The sequence below is a fragment of the Melozone crissalis genome, unplaced genomic scaffold (genome assembly GCF_028551555.1).
Source record: "Melozone crissalis strain CALT ecotype California unplaced genomic scaffold, PUWL_Pcris_2 ptg000019l_1, whole genome shotgun sequence".
Classification (NCBI taxonomy): Eukaryota; Metazoa; Chordata; class Aves; order Passeriformes; family Passerellidae; genus Melozone; species Melozone crissalis.
Genome location: NW_026535797.1, coordinates 27,657,965 through 27,682,303, shown reverse-complemented (window position 1 = coordinate 27,682,303; position 24,339 = coordinate 27,657,965). Strand labels below are relative to the sequence as shown.

The following is a 24,339-nucleotide window of genomic DNA, read 5'->3' as shown; positions in this document are numbered from 1 at the left end:
AAGCAGTCATCAGGAAAAGAAAACCCACAGATTTTTGTGGGAATAAATAAATAAATATAAATGCTGCAGTGTTGAAGATTGCAGTCAAAAGGAGAGAAGTGAGATTTCCTTAGGCAAGTAATAAATATAGAGTACCTGGAACACAATTAGAATAAATTGTAATTGCAAATTGCTACATTTTGCATTGAAATGTGTCATTTGCTAAATCTTCTGAAATTTCTACACTGTGTTCCTAGTATTTCTATTCTATTTTTAAACTTTTTTACTCTGTATTTTTGTACAATTTGAGAATATCTTAGAACGTTTGCCCCACTTGCATTCGTAAATGATTATTAAAAGGTCTGAACTTTTCCAAGAAAAAGTAAGATATAGGGAAGTGTAAAAATTTACCAACTTCTGGTTATCAAAGTAAACACAGATATCATTACACAGCAAAGAAAATGAAATGAAGCAAAGAAAATAAGATTAGGCACTTCCATATGAAGAGGACAAGCGAGCAGGACCCCAGTCGTGGCTCTACCCAAGCAAAAATTAGGCCACAGCAATTTGCACGGGGATTGTTGATCATTCAAAATGCACCTAACATGGAAATTTCTGGACAAATATTCTCCAAAAGAATGAAGAAAAAAACCACTGCAGTCATAAGTTTTTTTCTCCCAAAGTGAGTTTTCCCAATATTGCTCTACAGTCATGTGCTAAGTAAACTCTGCTCATCATTAATTATCTTACACCTGCCTACATGCTACCCCTGGGGAAAAAACTATCTTGCTGAGATAGACTTTATCTGATAATTACTATTCTATTTTCTGCTCATTTTTCTCAATTTTCAAAAAATATCTTATAAAGGAAAATAATAAAGAGGTGCCCCGTTGACAGCTGAGAAGCCATTTGATTCTCAAATCAAGAGGACCAGTAGTACCTACAGACATACTGGGCACATCTGATGTGGTGAAAGGAAAGAAAACAAATATTGGCAGAAGCAACAGAAGTGGAGGATGGCAATGGAAAGTAAGAAGTAGTCACATCAGGAGGTAGATGAGACACCTTCTTGTCCCTCATATAGAAAACTGCCCCCTATAGACAATGAAACAGTGGTGAAGAGAGATCTATGAAAACTGCAGAAAAAATAATTGAGCTTGAGTCCAGAGCAGGATTAGCAGAAAGATGTTCTGAGTGAATGTCCTGAGAGGGGAAAGGAAAAGCATCAATAGCCATTTTTCTGCACTCTGCTCTGACTGATCACCTGGGTTGAGCTTGGGAAAGTTATATCTGTCCACTGAAGGTCTATAAATTAATCTGCTGGCAGCACCACCAGCATCATTTGGAAAGCATCATCTGTCCAAAAAGGAAGAATAAGGTCAACTGCTGTCTAAAATTTTTGACTGGTATTCAAGTGATGAGGACAATGTCATCCCCACATGGCCCAGAGTTCCCCAAGCCCCTTAGCACTCTAACTTCCTGTCTAAGGCTTCTCTGATGAATTGTCTACTCTTGCTATACTTCCAAAATGTTTTATTGCTTTTCCTGCAAAAAAAAATTCCAAGAACGTCTCTTCTCACATCACTTTTCCCTTCTCTTTCTCAGCTAAGAGGGCTTTTTTGATAAATATCAAAATAGTTGGGAAGAATTCAGCCAAATACATTAGACCTGCATTTGCTTTAGTAGTTTCTCTGTGCTTACTGATTCAAATCAGGATCTTTATTGAAAGGGAAAGATTGAAAATAGAAAATATTAAAAAGCAACTTTTTCTCAGTGTTAATCAGAGTTTAGTTTTATTTTTTAATTAAAAGTTTACAAGAATTTCTGGGTTTTTTACTACTGAATACTTTCCTTCCTATGGACTTGGAATTTGTATAGTATTCTATTTCTACAACTATTTGTTTCAGATTTCTTATTGAAAACAGATTTCCACCAATAAGAAACTGGACCCTGATTTTTTTTTAAGCATGGCTTTCCTTAGCACTGTAAAAGCTACTGATGATTTTTTCAAAGCCCCAGTTATTAGGTTCAGATTAGTACACAAGGATCAACTGGTTTCCCACATTCTACCTACAAAAAAAAAGTATCTTTTTGCAGAGGCCATTACAAATACAATTTACCTTTCTGCTATCCACCCCACAATGTTGCAGTGTAAGCTGTTTGATTTTTCTTTGTTTGCTTTTAAATGGGACAAATAACAGCACAACTTCTTCTAAGAGATAAAGAAATTAGCTCATTTGAAGCCTTAGATTCAAGTTACCCTGCACAGCATTAAACTGTATGTTGAAACAGAGGTTAGAGTCACCTGCTAACCTCCTCACTTCTTAAATCATTGTGCCCTATGAAATACCCACAGGGGGTTGACACTTAACCTAAAAGGACTTCTTTACCCCATAGTACATTCCTTTCTAGAGACTGCCTGATCTTTTAGACAGTAAAAAAATAATGTAATGGAATTTCTGCTAGTTCTCCCCACTATTGCCGTGCTTGCAGTTTGAGAACTTAGAAGTGAATATTGGATTTCAGCATTTGTTAGTCCATATGGCACAGAATGTGGTGATTCTAAAACTAAAAAAGAAGTTACTTTGTGTTAATCACAAATGTTCCTTTGTATCTGCTTTGATGTGGATTGATCGGAATCAATGAAAATCAATGTAATGTAAAAGCAACAAATGGAAACTGTAGTCAAGAGGGAACCCTGATCTTTAGCTTTCAGACTTACTTTTTACACCTTACAATTAAATCTATTTTAAAAACATTAAAAGTGCAAGTAATTCATTACTAGGCATTCTTCTATCCAATAGAAGAATCTATCCATTCTTCTAACCACACACAATTACAACATAATCCTCCATTACAAATGCCTGATACCAGGAATCACGATGCTCAGTTCATCCCTGGCTAAGTCAAATCACTGAGGTGGCCCCAAGGGTGGATTTGGCTGACAGAATCTAAACACAGTCATTCCAGCTTATTCACTAGACAGAGAAGGAGACAGCTCCATGATGGCTGGAAATCAACCATGACTCACAGATCTCCTACATTCATGGTTACCACCAAAAGTACTGAATAAATGGTTCAGTAAGAAGTATATGCAGCGACTCTTTGCATAAACTGTCATAACCACATTGAAAAAAAAAATGTATGGACAGACCTAGAGCAGAAGGTGCAGATCAGAAAATAGCCAATGGCATTCAAAACACAGTTTTATTTGTCTTTCCATACTGACACTGAAATTATTTAGCTGACTCATATAATGTGAGTAGGATGATGAAAAATGAAGAATAAAAAACAAGAGCAGAACCAGGTGAGAGAAGAGACAGATGATGGGTTGGAAGAAGGCAACCTAGGAAGTTGTTCCTATACACTCTCAGACTTGGATCATAAACCATTTTCCAATACTAGATCTAATTTCCACTGCAGAAGATTAAATTGTATTTCCCTCATATTTCCACATTGAAGATGTGATCATATTCTTGTTATGTTTGTACCAAGGTTTTCAGCCTTTACACATGGGTCATATTTTACCAAGCTTTCATCACACTAAATGTTTTCCTCCATATTTTCAACATTGTTCTGCATGCCTTGTTCTGTTTTAAAGTATTTTGCCCAAAACTTGCAATACTGTTCCAACAAAGCCAAGCTGATGTCAAACAGAGCAAAATAATTGCCTCCCTTACCTTACAATGGATGTTTCTGGTATCATATCTGAGGACTACATTTGCTAACTCAGCAGGATAACAACAGCACTGATTCTCATTCTGGCTTTTATCCACAAGGATTCTAAGCTGCTCCTGAAGATGCTCACCACCTATACCTCATTTTGTAGCCACAAGCAAGAGCACTTCTCTCTATTAAATCTCACCTGGTGGAGTGCTTCAAATTCATCTAAAAGAACTGGAACTACAACAATGTGTTTTTAACAGTCTGGTAATAATTAATAGTTTCTATAAAGTCAGGATCAGGGAACTAAGTAAAAACATTACACCCCCATTTTTCAAGTAATCACCTCTCATTTTATCTTCTGCTATATATAAACTTTTTATTGCTTTTCATGATCCCTGGTATGAGTCATTTTGCAACACGGGCTTATTTTATAATTCCTTACTTCGTTACTCCTTTACACTCTTCCCTAGCCCTTTTCTTAAATTGCTTTTTCTTCAGAATTCATCTCTGATTTCAAGTTCTGTGAAGATAACCCACTGTCACCATAAGGATACCTTGTTATGCCTTCATCTTCAGAGAATCCCAGTTCTTTAGCCACCCTTTACTTACTGTGTTATCTTTCCAAAAGCATTACTAGTTTCCCAAAGCTGTGAAGTTGGACAATCTTTTGATGTCCATTATCCTCATGGTCCTTTTCCCACCTCTCCCTCTTTTCCAAAAAGTTCATGTTACCATGGCATGATCACTTTCACACGAATTACCTTCTGGCTTTCTTAGCCCATTCTTCCTCAGCCATAATGAAATCTGTACTGATGGCTGCCTTAACATTTTGAACATGTAGAGATAAGGTCAATCAAAGGAAATTTGTGAAGCTCTGTCTGTGTCCCAACCCAATTTTCTCCACTGCAAGGAAATTAAAATTATCCTTTATTTTAATTTCTTGTCTTTGGGGCATTTCTGTTAAAAAAAAAAAAAAAGTTACATTTGAAAACAGTCTTCCTCAGTGTCTTCTGCATATTTCCAGGCAAAAGTTTGTCTCTCACCTCTTCTCAGCTTCAGAATGGGTACAGATGTTTTTTGACATGTAACACTGCATTATCTTTATTTCATCCCTACCTGCCCTTCACAAAAAGTGTTCTCCTATACCAGTGAGTAGTGCTGTGCTTTGCCTGATCATGTCTAACAGTTTTTGATTAAACTGCGGAATAAAAAAGAAGGTGAAAAGGAAATTAAAGAAATTATGTCCTAACAGCAAAACAACTAACTTGAATTATCTGCCAAATTCTGTACCATTCCACTTCCAGGAAGAGTAGTTCATTGCTTTTTGTACTGATTTACATGTAAAAATAGTGAATGTTTAGAAACTTGGAATTAGAATTAAATATATTGAGATGAGGGAATAAAATACTGTGTTTAATTTTATTATAATTTTGTTCAAAATTCCAGTTTTCCAGAATAATTTATCTCTTCTTTACCCTTGGAATGGAGACAATTTTAAAACCAAGAAAAGTCCCACAAACAGGGAAATATGGTTTCTAACTCTTTTTATACTGCCAGACCTACTGCTGCTGCTAATAAAGAAGCAGACACAAGCTCCTGGAGCACTGCTCCTGGTACAACAACATCCAAATTCAGTTTCAAGTACTGCTCTTGTACCTCTCCCACAGACACATGCCCTGGGCAAGGCACAGCATTTTATCAGAAAAGGCAGAAAAAGAGAAGGGTAGAATGAAAAATGTCATGAGGAGCCAACAGAGATGCTTAATGCCAGGTACGAAAGAGAAAGAAAAGTAAGAGAAAAAATAAAAATAATAAAGAAAACTAGGGAAAAAAACAGGAAATAAACATGCAAAACACAGGGGCCATCTCTAACTGTGCCAGTCTTTTCAAAAGAAGCAGCAGCACACGTCTATCAAAGCTGGTGGGTCACTCCAACCACCAAAGGAATAAACAGCAAAGGTCCAAGAAGAACACCAGATATGTTCTAACAGATCTCTCAAAACTGCAAGTCATTGACAGCTCCCCACACAGGCAATGATAATGAAGTGGTTTGGACTATTCTGGAGACACAGCTAAGCATGTAGTAGTCATCATAAAAAGCTACCTGGCATATTTAACCCATAATTTAGGTAGAATCACTACCTAAATGAAAGAAAGAAATGATTTAGCATTTCTAGATTAATAAAAACAAAAAGTGCAAATGATGAAATATAAATCAAAATGGGGATGGGTAGTAAGAAATACTTTTCTTTTTTTTCCCTTCTAATCTCCACTACTTTTGACAGCTATTGCAATATTGAAACATAACCTGTTTGAAACCAGAAAAGTGGACAACAAATATATATATTTTGAAGCAGTAAGTTTTTTTATCACTTTGGCTGCAAAGAGGACATATGAAGACATGATACTGCCTGAAAAGATCCATCCCTGTGTATTCTTTTACCCTAGAAAACCTGCCAGGTAATGGTTCAGCCTTCCAACTCCATACAATAAATTTAACTCCCAATAAACCAGCCTTTTTCTAAAGATGACCAAGTCCTTTCTCACCAGCAATGGCATCTAAACTGAACAGAGACTTCAGCACAGACCTGGGTTATTGAAAACTAGCAAACAGGATTCTATCAGTACAGCTGTTTTTTCATTTGCTGCATAATTACCAGTCATATAGATTTACAGTTAGCTCATCCAAAGCTTGGTGGTCATGCTTATCTAACAAAATTTAAGTGATAAAATTTGTTCTACCTCCAAAACTTAACTTAATATTCTACCATATGGGAAAGCACACAAGGGAAAAATAATCAAACACAAATTTTTATCAGATTGTCAGTGCAAAGAGAGTAAAGTAGATTTAATTTAATAATAAAATTTATTAATAAAATTCTTATTGAAATAATACCATGCTATATACTCATGCTTCCTAGAGCAAGATAAGTCTAAGTTTCAGGTCCACATTGGCTTGAGGAGAAGTGGGAGACAGAGTACACTGTGAGGTGCTCTGGGTCAGCAGATCTCAGTAGCCTGAGCTGTCCAAAGCCCTTCATGGGTTCCCTGGAGTGCAAAAGGCCCAAAAAACCTGCTTACAATCCAGTGCTCTTCATACAAGGAACCTCCATGGAAAAAAATGGTCCCTGTGCTCTCTTCCTGCCACTGCCCCTTCAATCAGTCAGCCCTACATCCCTCTTTCCTTGCAATGGGATCACTGGGTCACCGGGTGAACAGGGTGTAGGGTCCTCAATCTGCACAGGATCAAAAAAAGACTGGCTAAGGTTTTGGTCCATTTGCATAATGGACTTCTACTCTCATGCAATTCATTAGGCGGATTTCCTTTTACAGTTGTGGAGAAATATTTTAAAGAGCTTCTAAGAAATATGTATTCCTATCATAAAGGGTCTCTTTTATTGCTTTTCTTATTATACAAGAGGCGATTGCAGCATTCTGTGATTGATACTGATCCAGCGTCTCTCCTAAGGAGGTCTGGCCAGATCAGAAAAGTTGTACCTTGGAGCTGACCCAGTGTGGACAACCTTGCCCCACATTCCCCAACCCATTCTGAGAAATGATTTTCACGTTCAAACACATCAAAAAGAGATTATTTGACTGTTGGGAATTAAAAGTTAATTCCATTCCACAAATCACAGTAAGAATCAGCATCATCTTTTCCATCAAATATTCATGCACTTCCCACTACCACTAATTGGAAACATGTACAGGGAAAGCTTAATCAGTCTCTCCTCTTGCTAGCAAGGGGGGATGCACACTTAAATAAGAAGCAAGCCCTAAGGAACCTCCAAATTTCTATAGATGCATCCATGGAGATGCTCAATGCACCTTCTTCTCACAGCAGCTTTAATCACACACAAATTCCAACACTTCTGTAAAAGAAAGGATAGCCAAGACATTTCTTCTTCCTTTTGCCTGCAAAGATTTTTTCCAAAGTTTTTTGAGTCTGAAAAGCTTCTCTAATTGTCTGTTTGGACTGAATTGCACTTGTAGATATTTATTAATTATTTTCACTGATATTTTTCACTAGAAATTTAAACTTGCATGCTGCTCTCATAGCTTCCCTACCCAGTCTTTAGCCACAAAGGAGAAAAAAACCAAAAGCATCCAAAAGAGAGGCAGAACTGGCACCCTGTGTGATTTGTTTGTGTGTGTACAAGTGTGCACACATTAGTGCACAAATGCTGAAGGCTTTTATCACAATGTTACAGATTCAGACTTCGTGAACTGAATTTTAACATCTAAACAATAACAGAAGCAGTAAAAAATTCACAAACACTCCCTCTCTATAAATGTTTAGGGAAATATGCACTGCATTATCTTTATGTGAATATAAACACGGACACTCTGGGCATTTTGCTGATGTTTTGTAGTGGGTCATTACAGCAGCTGACAAACCAGGAGGTACTTAAATATAAAAAGGACTAGAAAGAATTTATAAAGCCTTTACAAGCAGGGATTTCAGTCACTTTCCCTAACCCCTATTTAATTACAGAGCCTGTCTAATGCCATACAATACAATTTATAGTTACTATTAAAAGTTGCCTATCCAAAATTATTAGCTAGGTGCAAAGAAAGGAGGGAGAAATTAACAAAGGAATTGGCTATTAAATTAGAGGCTGTGAATTTGTAATATAAAAATAATACATTGAATACTGTTCTTTTTAAATTATATATTTTGCTATCTTTAAATAAATTATGATTAAAACAAGGAATTTATAAAATACTGCCATTTATCAGTGATTTATAAGTTACTATATATGGTACAACATTTCATTGTTTTTGAAATAAGAATCTGAACAGCTTCTCATTAGGGCATCATGGCACTAAGGTAAAATAAATAATCTTTGTAGTAGGACAGGATCCCATTTGCTGCAGAGAGAAACATTACACTTTGAATTTAAGTTATCCTGGATGTTGGCCAATACACCAACAGAGTTCTGCACTAGAGAAAGCCTCTGTGTCATGTAAATACATATTTGAATGGACTAAACTTGCAAAGGCTCTTTCCTCTCCTGGCATCTGTGTGCAGGCTTTCACAGCAGTGGAGGGTGAGCTTCTGCCAGAGAGATTCCTGTGTTTGAGATTTCTTTTGAGATATCCTCTGCTTCCTAAATAGCTAATGAAATAGTGTCAGCAGGAAGGTGAAAGCAAGTCTCCCAGCTGCTCTGAGGTACATTGGAAGCTTTATCTTGACCCCTGGTGTCCAACCTATGCCAATTCAACTAAGACAGACAAGCAATGACACCACAGAGTTTGAACCTTGTGCCATTCAAAAAGCAAAAATGCTACACATATGCTCAGTTTGGTGTGTCAAAACATATGAAACAAAAGATGGTGATGAGTGGATGTAGCGAGCTGTGTTTTCTCTTTTGACTTTCTTACCTCATTTACATAGACCCAGTGACTATCCTTTGATGCAAGGTTGGTTTCCACAGCCTACAAAAATAAAAAGAAACATAATAATAAAAATAAATAAAACATGGAAAATATATTCCAGAAAGAACTTATATAAAAATGTAATATAAAGCTAATTTTGATTGTTTTCATTGCTACTGATATTGTTTCAGTATAGTTCTTTTCATCTCTTCCTCTGCTGCTTCATGGAACAGTAACTAATTGGTGGCAGCCACTTTTCTCTGACTTCAGTTTCTAAACCAAAGTACCTGACTATGTCCATGTACCACAAAAGTACACTGGGACAGGGTGGTACATGAGCATAAGGGATCCTGTGATGAATAACTGCACAGAACATGCAGTTCAGGAGATCTACCTTCTCTATGATATATCTAATGATCCTCCTCAGCTGGGTTTCTTTTCAATATGCCTCCCAAAATATATTGTCTCTGGCTCATTACACCTCTGATAGTTTATCTGTTAACTCACCTAGTTAATTAAAAACATGACAGTGAGATGCTCAAGTGAAGTTCACACCTTTATATGAGAGTTCACCCTCTCCTCACATTTACATAAGGCTCAAGACAAAGTTATTATTTGCATGGTCACATTACTGTGTTCCTGGTATGAACTTGGATAATCACTAAATATTATAAAGAAACATCCCACCTCAGCAGTTTGCATATTTATCCATACATGTATAACCCACTGGGAAGCTAAAACTGGAGAAGATTGCACTGCTAGTACTGAGAGAGAACCTCAGTTGAAGGATCTCACAATAAACACACAAGTTCCTAAGTGTCCCCTTTGTTTGACATGGATAAGCTCACTTCAAGACACTTAATAGTCTAATAAAGTGATAGCAAGCATGGAGAGATGTACACTACACTGCCAGTGATATTGTTAATGTCCTGCTTAATACATGGTTAAACAATTACTGCAGTGTGTTCATCTCTGCTAATAAAACAGTGCACACATGTATTTCAGGAGGCAGATCATTACACGGTTTTGAATGTTCCTGCCTTCCACCACTTCTTTCTTCTGTGCTAGTATGACCCCATTTATTGAACAGATATTCTTACTTCTCTGTTATAAATGGCCCTATGAATCACTGAAATGAACCCAGTATAAAAGAAACTCTGCAAACAAATACAAATGAACAAAATACTTCCAGTTACTGGTTTTTAACCTGGATAATTTCCACAGTATGTTAAAAAAAAAGACTGCAGTGGTACTCAGAGGCTCTGTAGACTGTAGCACTGGGCTGAGCAGGAACATCATCAACCACCTTCCTCTTCAGAACACATCTGTATAATAAGCCTCTCAGATATTTAGTGTCAGATGGGATGAATCACCTTCTCTTATGACACTGACTACAGATGAGTGGCTTAGAATAAACGCCCACGACTTCTAAGGCTGCACTGGAATGACAAGAGATCCATCCTTTATGTAGGCTAAGGGGTATCTCATTCCTTCAAAAATACGAGGTAAAACTTCACAAAGTAGCCAACACCAGCATCTTTAACATTAATCTTAGCTTACACTGTGTCCTTAAAAAAGGTATAAATTACTTGCCAAAGTAACTGTTTTAAAATTTTACTCATTTGTGTAGTCCACACAACCACAAGAGAAAATTGTGGGCACATACATATCTCCATCTATTTCTCATGTTCTCAAGCTGAAATACTCCTTTAAAAGAGACAAAAATCCCAAGAGAAAACACAAACTCATTGAAAGAGGAAAATCAACACAGACAGAACACGGTAATTATCTTTATCATGAAGAGCATCATCCCCTTAGTAATTGCCTCCCCTACATTTCTTTTAGCTGGGAGGAACATTAAACTGACCACCTGAGGAACAGCAGCTCTTAGAAAAGATAGCAGTGATGAACAGGAGGGCAAAAATGTGTACATTTTCTCCCTATTCACCTCCCAAATATATCCAGACAAAGCCAAAGTAGCCAGGTGCTGTAACATACAGAGAAAGAGCAAAGTGCTGCTCGCATTAGCAAAGCAGAATTAAATAATGCTCAGGTGCAGAGTTATTGCACTGGCTACATTGAGTGATTCATCTGCAACAGTGAGCAATTTGTATGAATAAATGCTCAGTCTGGGGAGACGCAAGAGCCAGGGAATTTGAAATGAATTATCGTATCTCATTCTTCTGGGTTCACATATCTGGGCCAAAGTTTTTAAAAGGAGGTGCCTAAATTTAGGCTGTTAAAGAGTTTATCTTTAGTCATCAGAGTGCCAGACCACTCAGCGCTCCTCCTACAGAGCCAATGGCTCTGCATTCTAATAGCCTGAAATGTATTTAGAAACATCACTGTAGGTAGTCAAGTCTGAATGGCTCTAAATATCTTCTGTTCAAAACTACAACACATAGCCTGAACAGCTACTCGAAAATGAAAATGTGCTGGGAGGGAGCTGAAACTTCCTGCATTTTGTACCATATTTACAGACTTGCAATCCAAAGAAATCTTTTAAAAAACCCTACCGAAAAACAGCTCTCAGGTTTCAACTTTCTCATATCACCACTCTATTGCCAGAGGCTCATGAAATTTAAGCAGTGTGAAAAGCAAGGTCCTGGAGACCTGTGTTATCATAAGGAAAGTTATTGAGAATTCTCAAAGTAAGGAAGAAGTTAATGTTCATAACTTAGTGAGGGTTTTTTTTTACTTTAAAGAGGAAAAAGATACTTGGGAAATTATGGTCACCCATTTTTAATTATTCAATCTGTTCAGGATCTTGCAAATTGCTTGAGATTGTGTCCATCCATTCAAAAAGAAATTGTCTATGAAACATCCTTGAAGGACCTATTCCATCCTACTTGATAATTGTACCCTATATAAAGAAAGCAGGCTATGAATTTGTGAGATTACTGTGCCTGAGCAAAAGCATTGCCAACTATTGGAGAAGGATTGACAGGTTAAAGTATGCTATAGTTCTGTATGGAAAAATTATTAATATAGGTGTAAAATGCCCTAGTTCTTTTAATACTTTCTATGTAGATGGGGGTCTAGGTGACACTTGGGAGTAATGTTTTGAAACACTTCTATTAAATAGAAAATCTGCTTTTGAGATAAAAAGCACAACGGAAATTAAAGAGCATCCATCTTTCATTTGTTTCATCTCAGAGTAGTAAATAAATTCTAAAAATCTGGGAAAAAAAGAGGTTTGAGACTGTGCCCTTCTTCCTCCCCAGCTACCTTTCAAGAGCCAAATGTAAAATGCAGAACCCACACAAGAGAATTGTAATTCACCCAGTGGACCACTACAAATGACAACATATAAACTATACTATCAGAATCAGGCCGGAACTAGAAGATGGGAAGGGAAGCAGTGAATGCAGGAAACTGTTTAATTTCTCAATAGTAAGCATTTGCAATATAAATGAAAAAGGAAGAAACTGAAAATCAAAGTATGAGCATTAAAATTTCAGATCTCATAGCAACATGGATAAAAGGGTAAGAAGCTTCATGAAAAATAATCAAATATACTTTCACACATGTAGTTTTGTTCACTTTTAAATGTATAACTTAAAATAATTTACTGCAAATAATCCATGAAAACATTTTTTCATGGAATCCAGTGGAAAACAAGTATTTACATTGCCTTTATGAAAAAGTAACCCGGTTCATTATTTTATCTAATGGCAGTTGCAGGATTAAATAAGTTAGGAAAGTAAGCAATAAATACTGCTATATTCAGAAACAATTTTGCAGAGGGAAAAAAAAAAAAGAAACAGAAACAATTCTTTCTTGACCTTCTCAAAAAATCTAAAACTGAAAACCTCTCCAAGCTTATAATGGCTGGCCAATACTAGGGAAGGCTCTTTCCCACGATACCTGGCTGCTTTGCCAGGGCCAGCACCTTGCTGTTAACAGCAAAAGCTGCATAAAAAGGGATGCAGGCATGAGCAGCTGCACACAACTGAGAGGAGATGCTGGGTGTTCAAACAGACCTGGGCAGGCTGTGCTCCAGTGACAGCAGGATGTGCTGAAGAGTTCAGAATGACATGCAGCAGTGTTATAGTTACACACCTGTTGTCTCCTCCCTGTGCACCCAGGGGAACAAGCAGTAGGGATGTCTGAAAGCCCTGTAACCAGCCCAGGGATCCTAGAAGGAAATATCTTGCAGATGGCAAACACAGATGTTCCTGTTGTGTCTCAACTTTTGGAAACAAAGGTTCCCATCCTGAAATCCATGATATAAAAGAACCACCAGACTGTTTTGCTAGGGGGGATACCAAAGTAGCAAAAGTTATTATTTGCACATCCTGTAACTTAATGGTGAGGATAAAGAGCATCATAGCTTTCCACAATGAAAAAACAAAGCAGAGGGCAAACTGGGGAGTTCATAGAAAATAATTTGAAAAGGGTATCCTAAGAGACATTGGAAGAACTCAAAACCAAATCTCTTGCAAACTGCAATGGTTTAACTCCCGTGAGCAGCTAAGTACCAGGCACAGCAACTTGCTCACCTCCCTCCCCTCTCCCTGTGGAATAGGGAAAAGAGTCAGGAAAAAAACAAAAGGTAAAACCTGTGGGTTGAGATAAGAACAGTTTAATAACAACAGCAAAAAAAAAAAAAACTTTGAAAAATAACTGTAATGAAAAAGGACAGAACAAAAAGACAGAAAAATAAGCCCCAGGATGACAATGGTGCACAATACAGCTCCTCCCCACCTGCTGACCAATGCCCAACCCATTCCTGAGCAGCCACCAGTGCTCCCAGCCAACCCTCCCCAGTTTATATACATGCTGTGGAATGTGCCTTTGACTACTTTGGGTCCATGTCCTGGCCTGGCTCCTCATGCACCTCCTCATGGGCAGAGCATGGAAACTGTAAACTTGGATTTGGAGTGAGCGCCCCTTAGCAACAACTACAACATCAGGGTGTTAGCAGTGTTGCTCTCACAGTGAATACAAAACACAGCACTGAACAGCTACTAGGAAGAAAAATTAACTCTATCCCAGCTGAAAGCAGGGCTCAGCACAAAGTGATGACTAATTACAGCTGTCATCAGGGAGCAGATGCCCTGCATTGCAACGAGTGCTCTGTGTCACCCCAGTCTCTGTGACAAAGCTCCTCCTCCACAGCTGCATTCCCACTGCAGACCCCTGCCATGCAGTCAGATCGTGGCCAGCCCCAGGGTGCCTGTGTGAAGGAAAGTTCCCTGTCTGAGCATCCAGGACCCTGTGGCTGTCACACTCACAGCACCTCAGTGACCAGCTGGGGGACAGAGGCCCCTTCCCACCTGCACCCCCACACACAGAGCAGGTTTCCTTACTGCCTCAATCCCAGGTGCCCCATGGTAGTGCCTCAGACATACCAAACCTTAAAATAATTTAATCTTGGTACAAAAAAACCCCAAAAACAACAGCTTGAGCTTGTGCATCTGAGGAGAGACCACAAACAAAGGAATCCCTGAGTTTTATCCCCTCGGTGTAAAGAAGAGGAAGTCTGGGGGTCATTAGCTTCTGCCACGTCCCTCAGTGTCCCTCAGCTGGCCAGCCCCAAGCCCCTGGGCCCCTTGTCATGCCAAGGGTTGTCAGTTCAGGCCCTCTGGTCTCTGGCTCCCACCCAGAGCTCCTGCACCAAATGTCTCCCTCAGCACTGAGAGCAAAACCCAGGCACAGAACTGCTGCCCATGGAGCATCTGAGCAAACAGCCTGCAGAACAGCTGAGCTCCTCCGAGAGAACAGCATGGCAATGACAGATAAACCCATTCTTTACTTTTTAGACTTATTTTTAATTATTATTCATAAAGAAGGTGAGCAAAGGAGGGCTTGGAGAAGTAGTCATGTCTAAATCTCAGCTCTCTGCAAATCTTTCATACGGGATCAGTCTCATTAATTCATTACCTGCCCCTAAATAGGTTTCAAAAGAAAATCGTTTCCAGCTCTTGTCCCAACTAAGTTTGCTTCCAAAAGGAGCTTTTCTTTTTTTCCCTTTTTCCTTCCCATCTTTGGATAAATTATTTCTCTACTGTGTTTTCTTTCCCCCATCCACCAAGAATAAGAAAAAAAAAATTAGAACCACTTTGAAATCTGCTGTAGCAACACTGCAGTACAGCAGAAAAAAAAGTCACTCTCTTCTGTATATAATTTTGTAACCTAATCCAACTTAGGTCCAGCTGCTTGGTTTCGTGCAGGAGATAGATTTGGATTTTTTAAAATAGCTTTGTTCTTGATTTAAATGTCCAGGAAAACATCCTGAGACTCAGGAAACTGATTTTGAGCCCAAAGAAGAGCTACAGACCAAGTTTCCACTGCAATACAACTGACAGTAATTAATTGGACAATATCAAAGTGCACCTGTTTATCTGAGAAGCTTTGTGTATGTCTTGGATACAAATAAGTTAAGATAACAGATATAAAAAAGTCAATTTTGGTAGAACAGATGGGTTCATTCTATAGCCCCTAGATACCCAACTTATATTTAGAAAGCTGTTCAATTAAAATAGTGCACTTCTTGTCCAGGTGTGACTTGCATAGGTAATAGCACTTCACAGAAAAACAGTTTCTCTGTACCAGTGAGTGGGATTTTTGTACTTCCCTAGAACCTTCTTTCCTTTGTATTTTAAATAAATAACTCTTGGCTCACTATCTCCAGAGAAGCATTATTAGATCAAAAATAAAGAAAACATTACTAGCCACAATAAATAATTTATATAAATATTAAAATTTTTATAGCATACTAAAGAGCACTTCAAACTGATACTATTTCTATAGTTTAATTGTTAACAGTACCATTAGAAGAGAATTTAAAACAAAAATTTCCAGTACAACATCCCAGCTCAAGATAAAACTTTATAAAACTAAGATAATTCAGACTAAGAATCTTGATGATAAAAATTCAGTTGCAGTAAACTGGATCAAGCATGTAGGTTCATTTTTATTACTTAATACAGGCTAACTAAAATTTCTAAATATTATTTCAAAGTGGAATATGAAATTTTTTCTTCTCTAAACAGCAAAATAGGAATTTAAAGAGTTTCCATGATGTATTTTTGCAGATAGAAAATTTACTGAAACTGTCCCTTTCTAACTGAATCTCATTTTCCAACAATTTGAACTTTTACTAAAAAAAAAATCCAGAAATTCCGTATTATTCCTTCTTTCTGAAGTTATTCCCAGAACTGTGTATGTACATATTTTTTCCAAAGCACCAAGCAGGCTCACCTGTGTTTCCCTGATCACCACACTGATGGAATGATGGAATTCCTTTTACCACACTTACACCAGAAGCTGCCAGTTCTGACTCCTGGCACACAGGAACTTCCTACAATCCATTAATGAACCACAAGCATAGTGTGCCTTTACCATCCACATTTTTTAATATTTCTCTATGTGTATGACTTCATTCTTGGGCTACACTCTATAAACACATTACTGATGGCCCTCTCTCAGCAGGGACCTTTTTTCAGTTATGCACTGTTACATCAAAACATAAAGCCTGATACTTCTGCAGAACTGCACTGCTGAGAAAAGCTGTTCTTTCCTCCATGGTCCTGATGAAGCCCAAGTAATAACCGAAAGGCTGTCATGAGATCTGGTGGCATTTTAACCATTCCAGGCTCCTCCATTAATACAAGCCTATAAACCAGGCATCTGCAGCCAGAATCTCCCACAAAAAGAGAGGCCAAATTGGTCATGGAGATCTGTATACTCTCATTAGTCTGAGTCAGCTCTCCAGGGTTCTTGCTCCCCATAAACTCTGTAATATTTCATTTATGTTCTGTTCAAACTATATGCAACGGTCCTGTCTTGACCTCTGTCTCAGTTCCTGCACAAGATAAACAACTCAGCCTAATGGGGTGGGGAAGAAAGATAAAAAAGAAGGGTGGGAAGAAGGAAGAACAAAAAAAAAAAAAAAAAAGAAAAAAAAAAAGAACAAAAAAAACATCCCTGAGCAAACTCCAAAATACCATTCATAACTGAATCTCATTTTTGGTTGCTAACAAGGGATTTCACACAAAGAGGAGTAAATTTCACCCAAACAATCCAAACAATTAACCTGCTTTTAGCACAGACCCCTGGAGTTGATGAATGCTAATTAGAAGATGTACCTGACAGTTTGCATTTATCAATACAATTTGATAACAACTCAAACCACAATATATAATTTAAAGTTTGCACTGCACTAGTTGCCTGTTACTTAGGTCATAGTTGATTGAAAAAAAATACACTGAAGGAAACCTACATAAAAGGTAAATGTTAATCAAGAGAAATACTGGAGATGAAGAAAACTTTAGGAAAATTGTGAGAAGACTGCTGAAACTTCCTTGAGATACACAGTTGTATTGTTCCTGAGTAACTACTGTAATAGATATGGCACTGCCTCTCGTTTTAGCCTTAATCATTTGGATGTAATGCACTGGGATTTCCGTTTAATCTGATTGCCATTTCATACGTAATGCTTATTACAGTCAATCTCCACTGCCATTCCATTTAGTGCACATTCTCCTGAACGATGCATGAAAACACTGCACATGGAACTCTTCCAAAAGCATTCAGTAAGAATGTACTCTTCAAAGCTCAAATGTCACACAGTGTTTATAAACATGGTAACTGCTGGCCATTTAACTACATGGCACAGAAGTCACACTGGATAATTGCACAGCTGTCAGAAAGCAACATTTCTGTAAAGACATGAATCTAATGGTAACTAAGGAACAAAAACTCCCAGAAATATGGTACTTAAAATTTTACCACAGCCATATGCCAAGTTGAATTTGAAGACCCAATAAATCCTTTTAAAAGAATAACTAAATTTTGCTCACTTTGACACCGCCTTTTTTTTTTTAAATAATAGGTTTGTACATCTATATTTGATTAAAAAGCCTTCTACTTTTTAGAGACATTTACAAAGAATTTTGTAATGTTTTGCTGAGAACTGTACACGTGAGTCACACTCCAAAGAATAAACCAAAATTCATCAGAACTTCCTAGCACGTGAAGGTTGGCTTTTTTTTTTTTTATTCATTTGATTCTCATCTATCTTCCCATCTTTCTTCTGTTATCTTCAAGAACAGAAGAAATTTCCATTGAAACAATATAGCAGTTTAAATCTTCTGTGTGGAATGCCTTCAGGGGATTGACTGGACATTGGTCTGAAAGTTGAGAATGCTTTTTCAGGCACAGATCCTGGGCAAAGAAACCTTTTTTTAGCTTGAGGATTGCTCTGGGTCCTTGTAATAGGCACCGTTTCACAGTCAGGGTACAACACTTTCAGTGCATACCACCACTCCCATTCTCTGTGATTTCTCAGCTCTGCTCAGAGCAACAGCTTAAACTCCAGCTCCAGCCTGCACTGCAAGTTCAACTACATTGAGTTTGCACAGAGGTTTCCAGAGCTTGATCTTTTTGCAGGTATAAACAGCAGATGGTAACTATTCCATTAAAGATGCAAACTTCCTACCTGACATGCACCCAACACCAAAGACTGAAAACACAGCTTACACATTCCTAATTCCCCCCTTCAAAGGATTCACACCTTGTTCTGATAGCATGATAGCTGAAGCTCTGAGGGTCATGTACCACGAACTTTGAAATGAAAGCACCAGCTACTGTTGCTTGAAGAGACCACATTGATTTTCAGGAGCTTACAGTTTAATACTGATTTACTGCCTCTACTACAAAGTTGCCAACCACACTGCAAAGCTGTTATTTAATGTAGGTTATGGGGTTTTAAACTGTAGGAACTTGGAAAGATTTATCAATATCAAAGGTTACCCTGTCCAATATCCACATTTTCATCCATCCACATACATTCTATGTCTTCCCTTAAAATTCTTAAAAATCAAGTCTGGTTTTAAAGGAAAGATGGCAATAGTCAGACTAAAACATAATCGCTCTCCAAACAATCCTTTTCTGCCTACAGGGCACTTCTGCTTTAAATTGCAAAATAAATACATAAATAAAGCCAAGTCCTTACAGGTCTGAGGACCTTCTTGCAAGTCACAGGGTACTTTACACGCACACACAGTGCCACAGGCTGTGTGAGCATTAAAAAACACCTGAAAGATCACCATAACCATCTCAAACCACAAGACTTTTGCTGGCCAGCCCTGCCAAGAGAAATGAATATTTGCTGTTCTTTGCACTGCCTGAGGACACCAGCCTGCTGTGCATTTTCCAAGTGAGGGCTCTCAGGATGCTGGAGGAGGAGGGAAACCCTTGGGGAGCAGCAGCAATGGTGGTGTGGAAGGGCTCCCTCTCCCTCAGTATGCCCACAGTCTCAAATACTTCATGCAAAGCCTTATGAGCCTATGAAGGGCACACAGAGGCAGCAGTCAGCCAGCATGGTGTGCATGTACAGCTCATGCCAACGGCAAGCAGACACAAATATATTCACTTTTTTTTGTTCACAGATTTTTCCTTCAAGCAGATGTTCAAATATTCACCACTTGGGTCCAATCCTGTGATGTTTTGCACCTATACTTTCCCAAAGCTTGCAGAGATACACTGGAAGCCCCACGGTGATCTCATTACTGCCAGTCTGCATCAGCTTTATCTTTGGCAGCAAGAATGGTATTAAAAATATACATTACAGTAATGGGGCATGAGCAGATTTGACTGGAAAACATAATTACTTTTCCTAAAGGCTTGCACACAGTTATTCAGAAGCATATGGCAAAGTTACTAATTTAAAAAAAAAACCAACATATTTCATCCTTGGAACAAACTTCTGCTTCATCTAACTAACACAAGCTCACACAGTGTTTGTAAAGTTATAGACAAATGGAATTTTGAGATTGAACCTTTCCACACTGTCTGGGGCAACAGCTTATCTTCTGACTCAAGAGACACCTACATACATTACAGACTATGCCTTGATTCTGCTCCTGAAATGAAGTTATTTTTAACATTTTTAGTAGGGTAATTTTCCCCCCATTGTTTCTGAGGCAGAATTCATGTACCCGAGTTTCTCTACATATCCAGAGGAGGAAAAAAGGGAAACTAATAAATTTCCAATTTTAAAATATGAGCTGGTTTGACTTGTGATATAGTACCCTTAGCACTGATTTCTATCATTCCATCCATTCAGGTGAAAAGGATACACAAGGGAAATTTCTATAAAGTTTAATTAAAGTAGCCTACACCTCACTGACAAAAAAATAATGCCCACAGTCTGGTACATCATTTATGCAGGATAATTTATGTAGAGGACTATCAGTTGATGTTTTAGACCTCTAATAACCTGCTTAGAGAGAAGAAAACCAGTCCCTAAATTTTACAGAATGTACAGAGTTTTAATTGAACAATTATGTTTGTGACAAATTCTGATTAGAAAACACAAAATTGTTTCAGTGTATATCCCACTAAAATGGACTCAAATTTCAGGCTATTGTATGGAAGTATCCATCAAGTATTAATTTCTTTTTCTGAAGGTAAAGTGACAGCAGCCTGTTGTGTAACAATACAAAAAACAGTGCTGAGCAAGGAATTTGACATGAAATCCATCCTCCTTGAGGGAAAATCCATGGGAGATGGAAGTAAGAACCAAGCCTACCAGCTCTATTCATATGGTTTGTGCTGTGGTCACTTTTTCTCTGTTTGTAGAACTACTTAGGCACACCAAGCCTTTGAGCAAGGCCATGCATTTGACCACACATCACAGGTACCTTGAGCTGATACTCTGCAAAGAGAAACTGAGATGCTGCAGGGAGCAAACAGACAAGCAAATAAAGAGACCTAGAAGAACCCAGCAAGCACAGAGAAAGATAAAATCCAAGGGCTGAGACCTATGGGTGGTGAGGACAACACAAAGAAGAATAAAAAACATAAATGAAGAAGAAGGAAAAGAGGACAGGGAGGTAGGAAGTAACCACAAACCACATGAAGGAAAAATAAAGTTGAGAAGATTGGAGATTCACACAATCCCAGGAACTGTTGAATTGCATGAGGGACAAATTGACTGGCCTGCCATCAGAGAGCACAGAGGGAAGAGGTCAGCTAGCTAGGACAAGAAATACGGCCTGGAGACAGAAAAGAAATAATAAAGAAAGAGAAAAAAAAACAAGTCTTTCTTTACTTAGGTCAGGTGTCACTGTAAAGTTACTTCTGGATAAAGTAGGAGTTATATATAGGTGAGATAGATGTACAGTGCAAATTGAAGCAGGATGCAGCTAATGAAGAGGAACAGACAGATAAGACTTGTGATAGAAAGAAATGGTCAGCAAGTGCAACAACTGAAAACTATTTTCATTAAGTGAACATTTCTTAGCTGATTCTTTTAGATAATACTTCAGTGCTGGGCTTGAGGGACTAAGTCTGAAACTAATAGAAGAAAATTAAATATTAAAAAGCATACAGGGCTTGCAGTCTCTAAAACTACTTTTAATTTGGAAGGCTATAAAGTTTTTAATGAGGATATACTACACAGTCATTTCCAAAAAGGGCAGTGCAAGATGTAAAAACAGCAATAAGAAGAATACAAGTGTGGTGACATTCAGAAAGGGAGTGATACTTACCTAGTAAGATAACAGACAAAAAATAAACAGGGATATCATGGAAGAGAAGTAAAGAAAGACGTCTTGGGATAGCAGCCCTAAAGTCAAAGCTGAACACAGAAGAATAATCCTTATCCATTAAAATGTTCTGCAGGGGTGGTGCACATTTAATAAAATTTATATTCTTGAAGTCAGAGCATAATAATAAATCTTGTAAAAAAATGCAATCATTAGTTAAATGAAACTAAGTACAGTCAAGGTTCCTAGCTTCACAACAGAGACCTTAAGAAATTCCAAGTTTCCTCTGCCATCCTTAGATTTTGAAGTTTTCACCTGTCCAATTTACTCAGCAGGCAGTCCTTTGGAACTTGAGAGCTTTAGTTGCTTATTTAATATTATCAGCAGTGAATCTGACAAATACTATCAAAGGAATTAGCTACAATAGAAAACTAGGAAGAATGAAAAATAGGTATTTAGAGAGCATTTTAAAAGCTATGATTTCTGAGCCAGGTAATATAATTATGCTGAAATTCACTACTATGAAAAAAAAAGGTCATGCACTCAAGATAACAAAGAAAAGTCTATTATTTGAAACTTCATCAATTTAATTTGAAAAACATCAGGGGTGTTATTACAGGTTCATTATCTGTGGTGTAGCAATCTGTACACCCATGAACAATCAGATGTTAAGATTATATATAAATATAGCTAGATAGATAGGTATAAATTGCTATATTCATAAAACAGATGGAATGTCATCAACAGAGTAAGAAACAAAGATTCCTGAAGTCACTGGTAGGTTGAGAGTAGAGTTTAAGTTTGGACAGTTGAGTAGCATAATCATAACACAGTATGTTTCCTGTATTTCAAAACCTTTATTAAGGACCCCAAGAGAATAAAAAGAAAGCATCCCACCTGCTAAACCCACATGGCCATGCTAGCCATGAAATATGATATGAAAAACATATGGATACAAATATATATGGATGCAAGCATTATCAGAGATATATTCTGGTCAAGAACAAAAAGATTTCTTGTAAGTCTTATGTGGAGATTCTATATTCACCTCACAATGGCAGTCGCAGGCCAAAACACACAGTTTCATTTCAGGAGCATGATCAGTTTATGAAAGTGATTACAGAACACACATTTATGTATTTATGGCCTCTCTTCTCAGCAGACAGAAGCATGCAAGCCAGGAGTTCACCTCTTATCTTGTACCACTGAGATAGTACAGAAACCCAGCAGCAGCCTCCTAGGTTTCATGAGGAAGACATAAAAATATGGACTTCATGTGTTATAGACTACCGCAGAGCTGAAAGGGTTAATAACTGAGGCCCTGTTTCTATTAGGAACTCAGGCATTCAAGGTTTAACATCTCAGATATTGTAAATTGCATCTCCTGGAACTTGGCAAGCATCTTGTCAGCTTCAATGTAATTTGTTTTTCCAAACCCAAATTGTTTTTAAAAGATTAAGGTGTTCTAATTTTTTAAAGCATTAAGTACAAAAGCAGTAATCCTTTACCATTGCGATAAGGATTGTCTACTATAATGTCTATTATTTACTAAAGCTTGACTGCCAAAGAAAAGGAACTCATTTTTCAAAGTCCATTTTTTAATGTAGCTGAATTGCTATATTCTGAATTTCGGGCTGAGAAAAGAAGAATGATTACTTCAGTTCTGAAAAACTTGCACAGAAATAAATATGATTCAAGCAAGAATTAATAAAATATTATGGGATGAATATTAACTTCATTCAAGTCAAGGGGTACAAGATTTCATCCTCAGGAGTCTTTTGTCTATCAAATATTGCTTCAAATCCTAGAGAACTAATGGTTTAGAGAAGACTATTAAGATCCAGTTTGCCCATATGTGTTGTTAAAGTAAATCAATTAACAAGTCCTTATAAAAGACTATCTATTAAAAAAAAAACAACCAAAAAACCCCACACCAAAGCTAAGTAAAGAAATCTGGGACTCTGCTTTCTTGATGAAAGTAGGCATGGCAGAGTTCAGGGGAGGGGGAAAACCCACCACCATGATGTTCACTTCAGGCTGATACCACTCCCACCTGAAGAAAACCAAGACGATACAGAGTTTTCAATAGAAAAGAGTAGGAAACCTCCCATAAATACAGTATGATGAGACCTTTTCTTGCAATTGGAAATGAGGGCAGAGAGATAAAGTGCATGATAAACATCACCCACATGTGACAGAACAAGGAGCTCAAGTCACTCATCCTCTTTTAAGACCAACAGCATCCTTGCTTTAAACCCTGGAAATCTTTCTTGCCTTCAGCGGAAGAGTTTGTCACAGCAAAGGATGTGCTGAACCTGCTGCTTTCTGCCCCAGAAGCAGCAAAAGAGAGCACACTCCTGGAGATACTGTAAGTGTTCCAAAGGCCCTGACGAGGAACACATCCTTACTGCTGGCTCACTTTGCATCTGCTTGAAAAGTGCTTTAGAGATGTGTTCTCCTGACTATGTGCATTTATCTGTGCCTTTTACCACTCTCTCCATTATAGCATTCAAACTCAAAACTAAAGCTTAGCTTATATCACTGCAAGTTTGCACTTGCAATTTCTGCCCTTCTGCATCACTCCTGCAGCTGCTCCTAAGTCTGGGGCTTGACTGTTAATTGAACACTGGAAGGCAGCAGAAAGATTGTTCCTTCCTGAATCTGAAGCTCATAGGCAGAGCTGTCAATCCCTAATCCGTATCTGCCCCTTCCCTGGGTAAATATGCACATTTATGTTGGTCCACATTTGTGTGGCTATGGTTCCACAAATATATATACATACCCACATATCTGTCTGAGGACAGGCACTTAAAACAGA

At 37.9% G+C, this 24,339-nt stretch overlaps 1 protein-coding gene across 1 annotated transcript in view; it reads right to left on the bottom strand.

Annotated features, from left to right (window-relative positions):
* Positions 1-24,339, bottom strand: part of GRID1 (glutamate ionotropic receptor delta type subunit 1) — a 483,165-nt gene that overhangs the window by 105,612 nt on the left and 353,214 nt on the right. Inside the window, exon 5 of the mRNA XM_054277149.1 lies at positions 9,031-9,084. Coding sequence (XP_054133124.1) covers positions 9,031-9,084 — 54 coding nt within the window. The remainder of the gene's footprint in view (positions 1-9,030; positions 9,085-24,339) is intronic.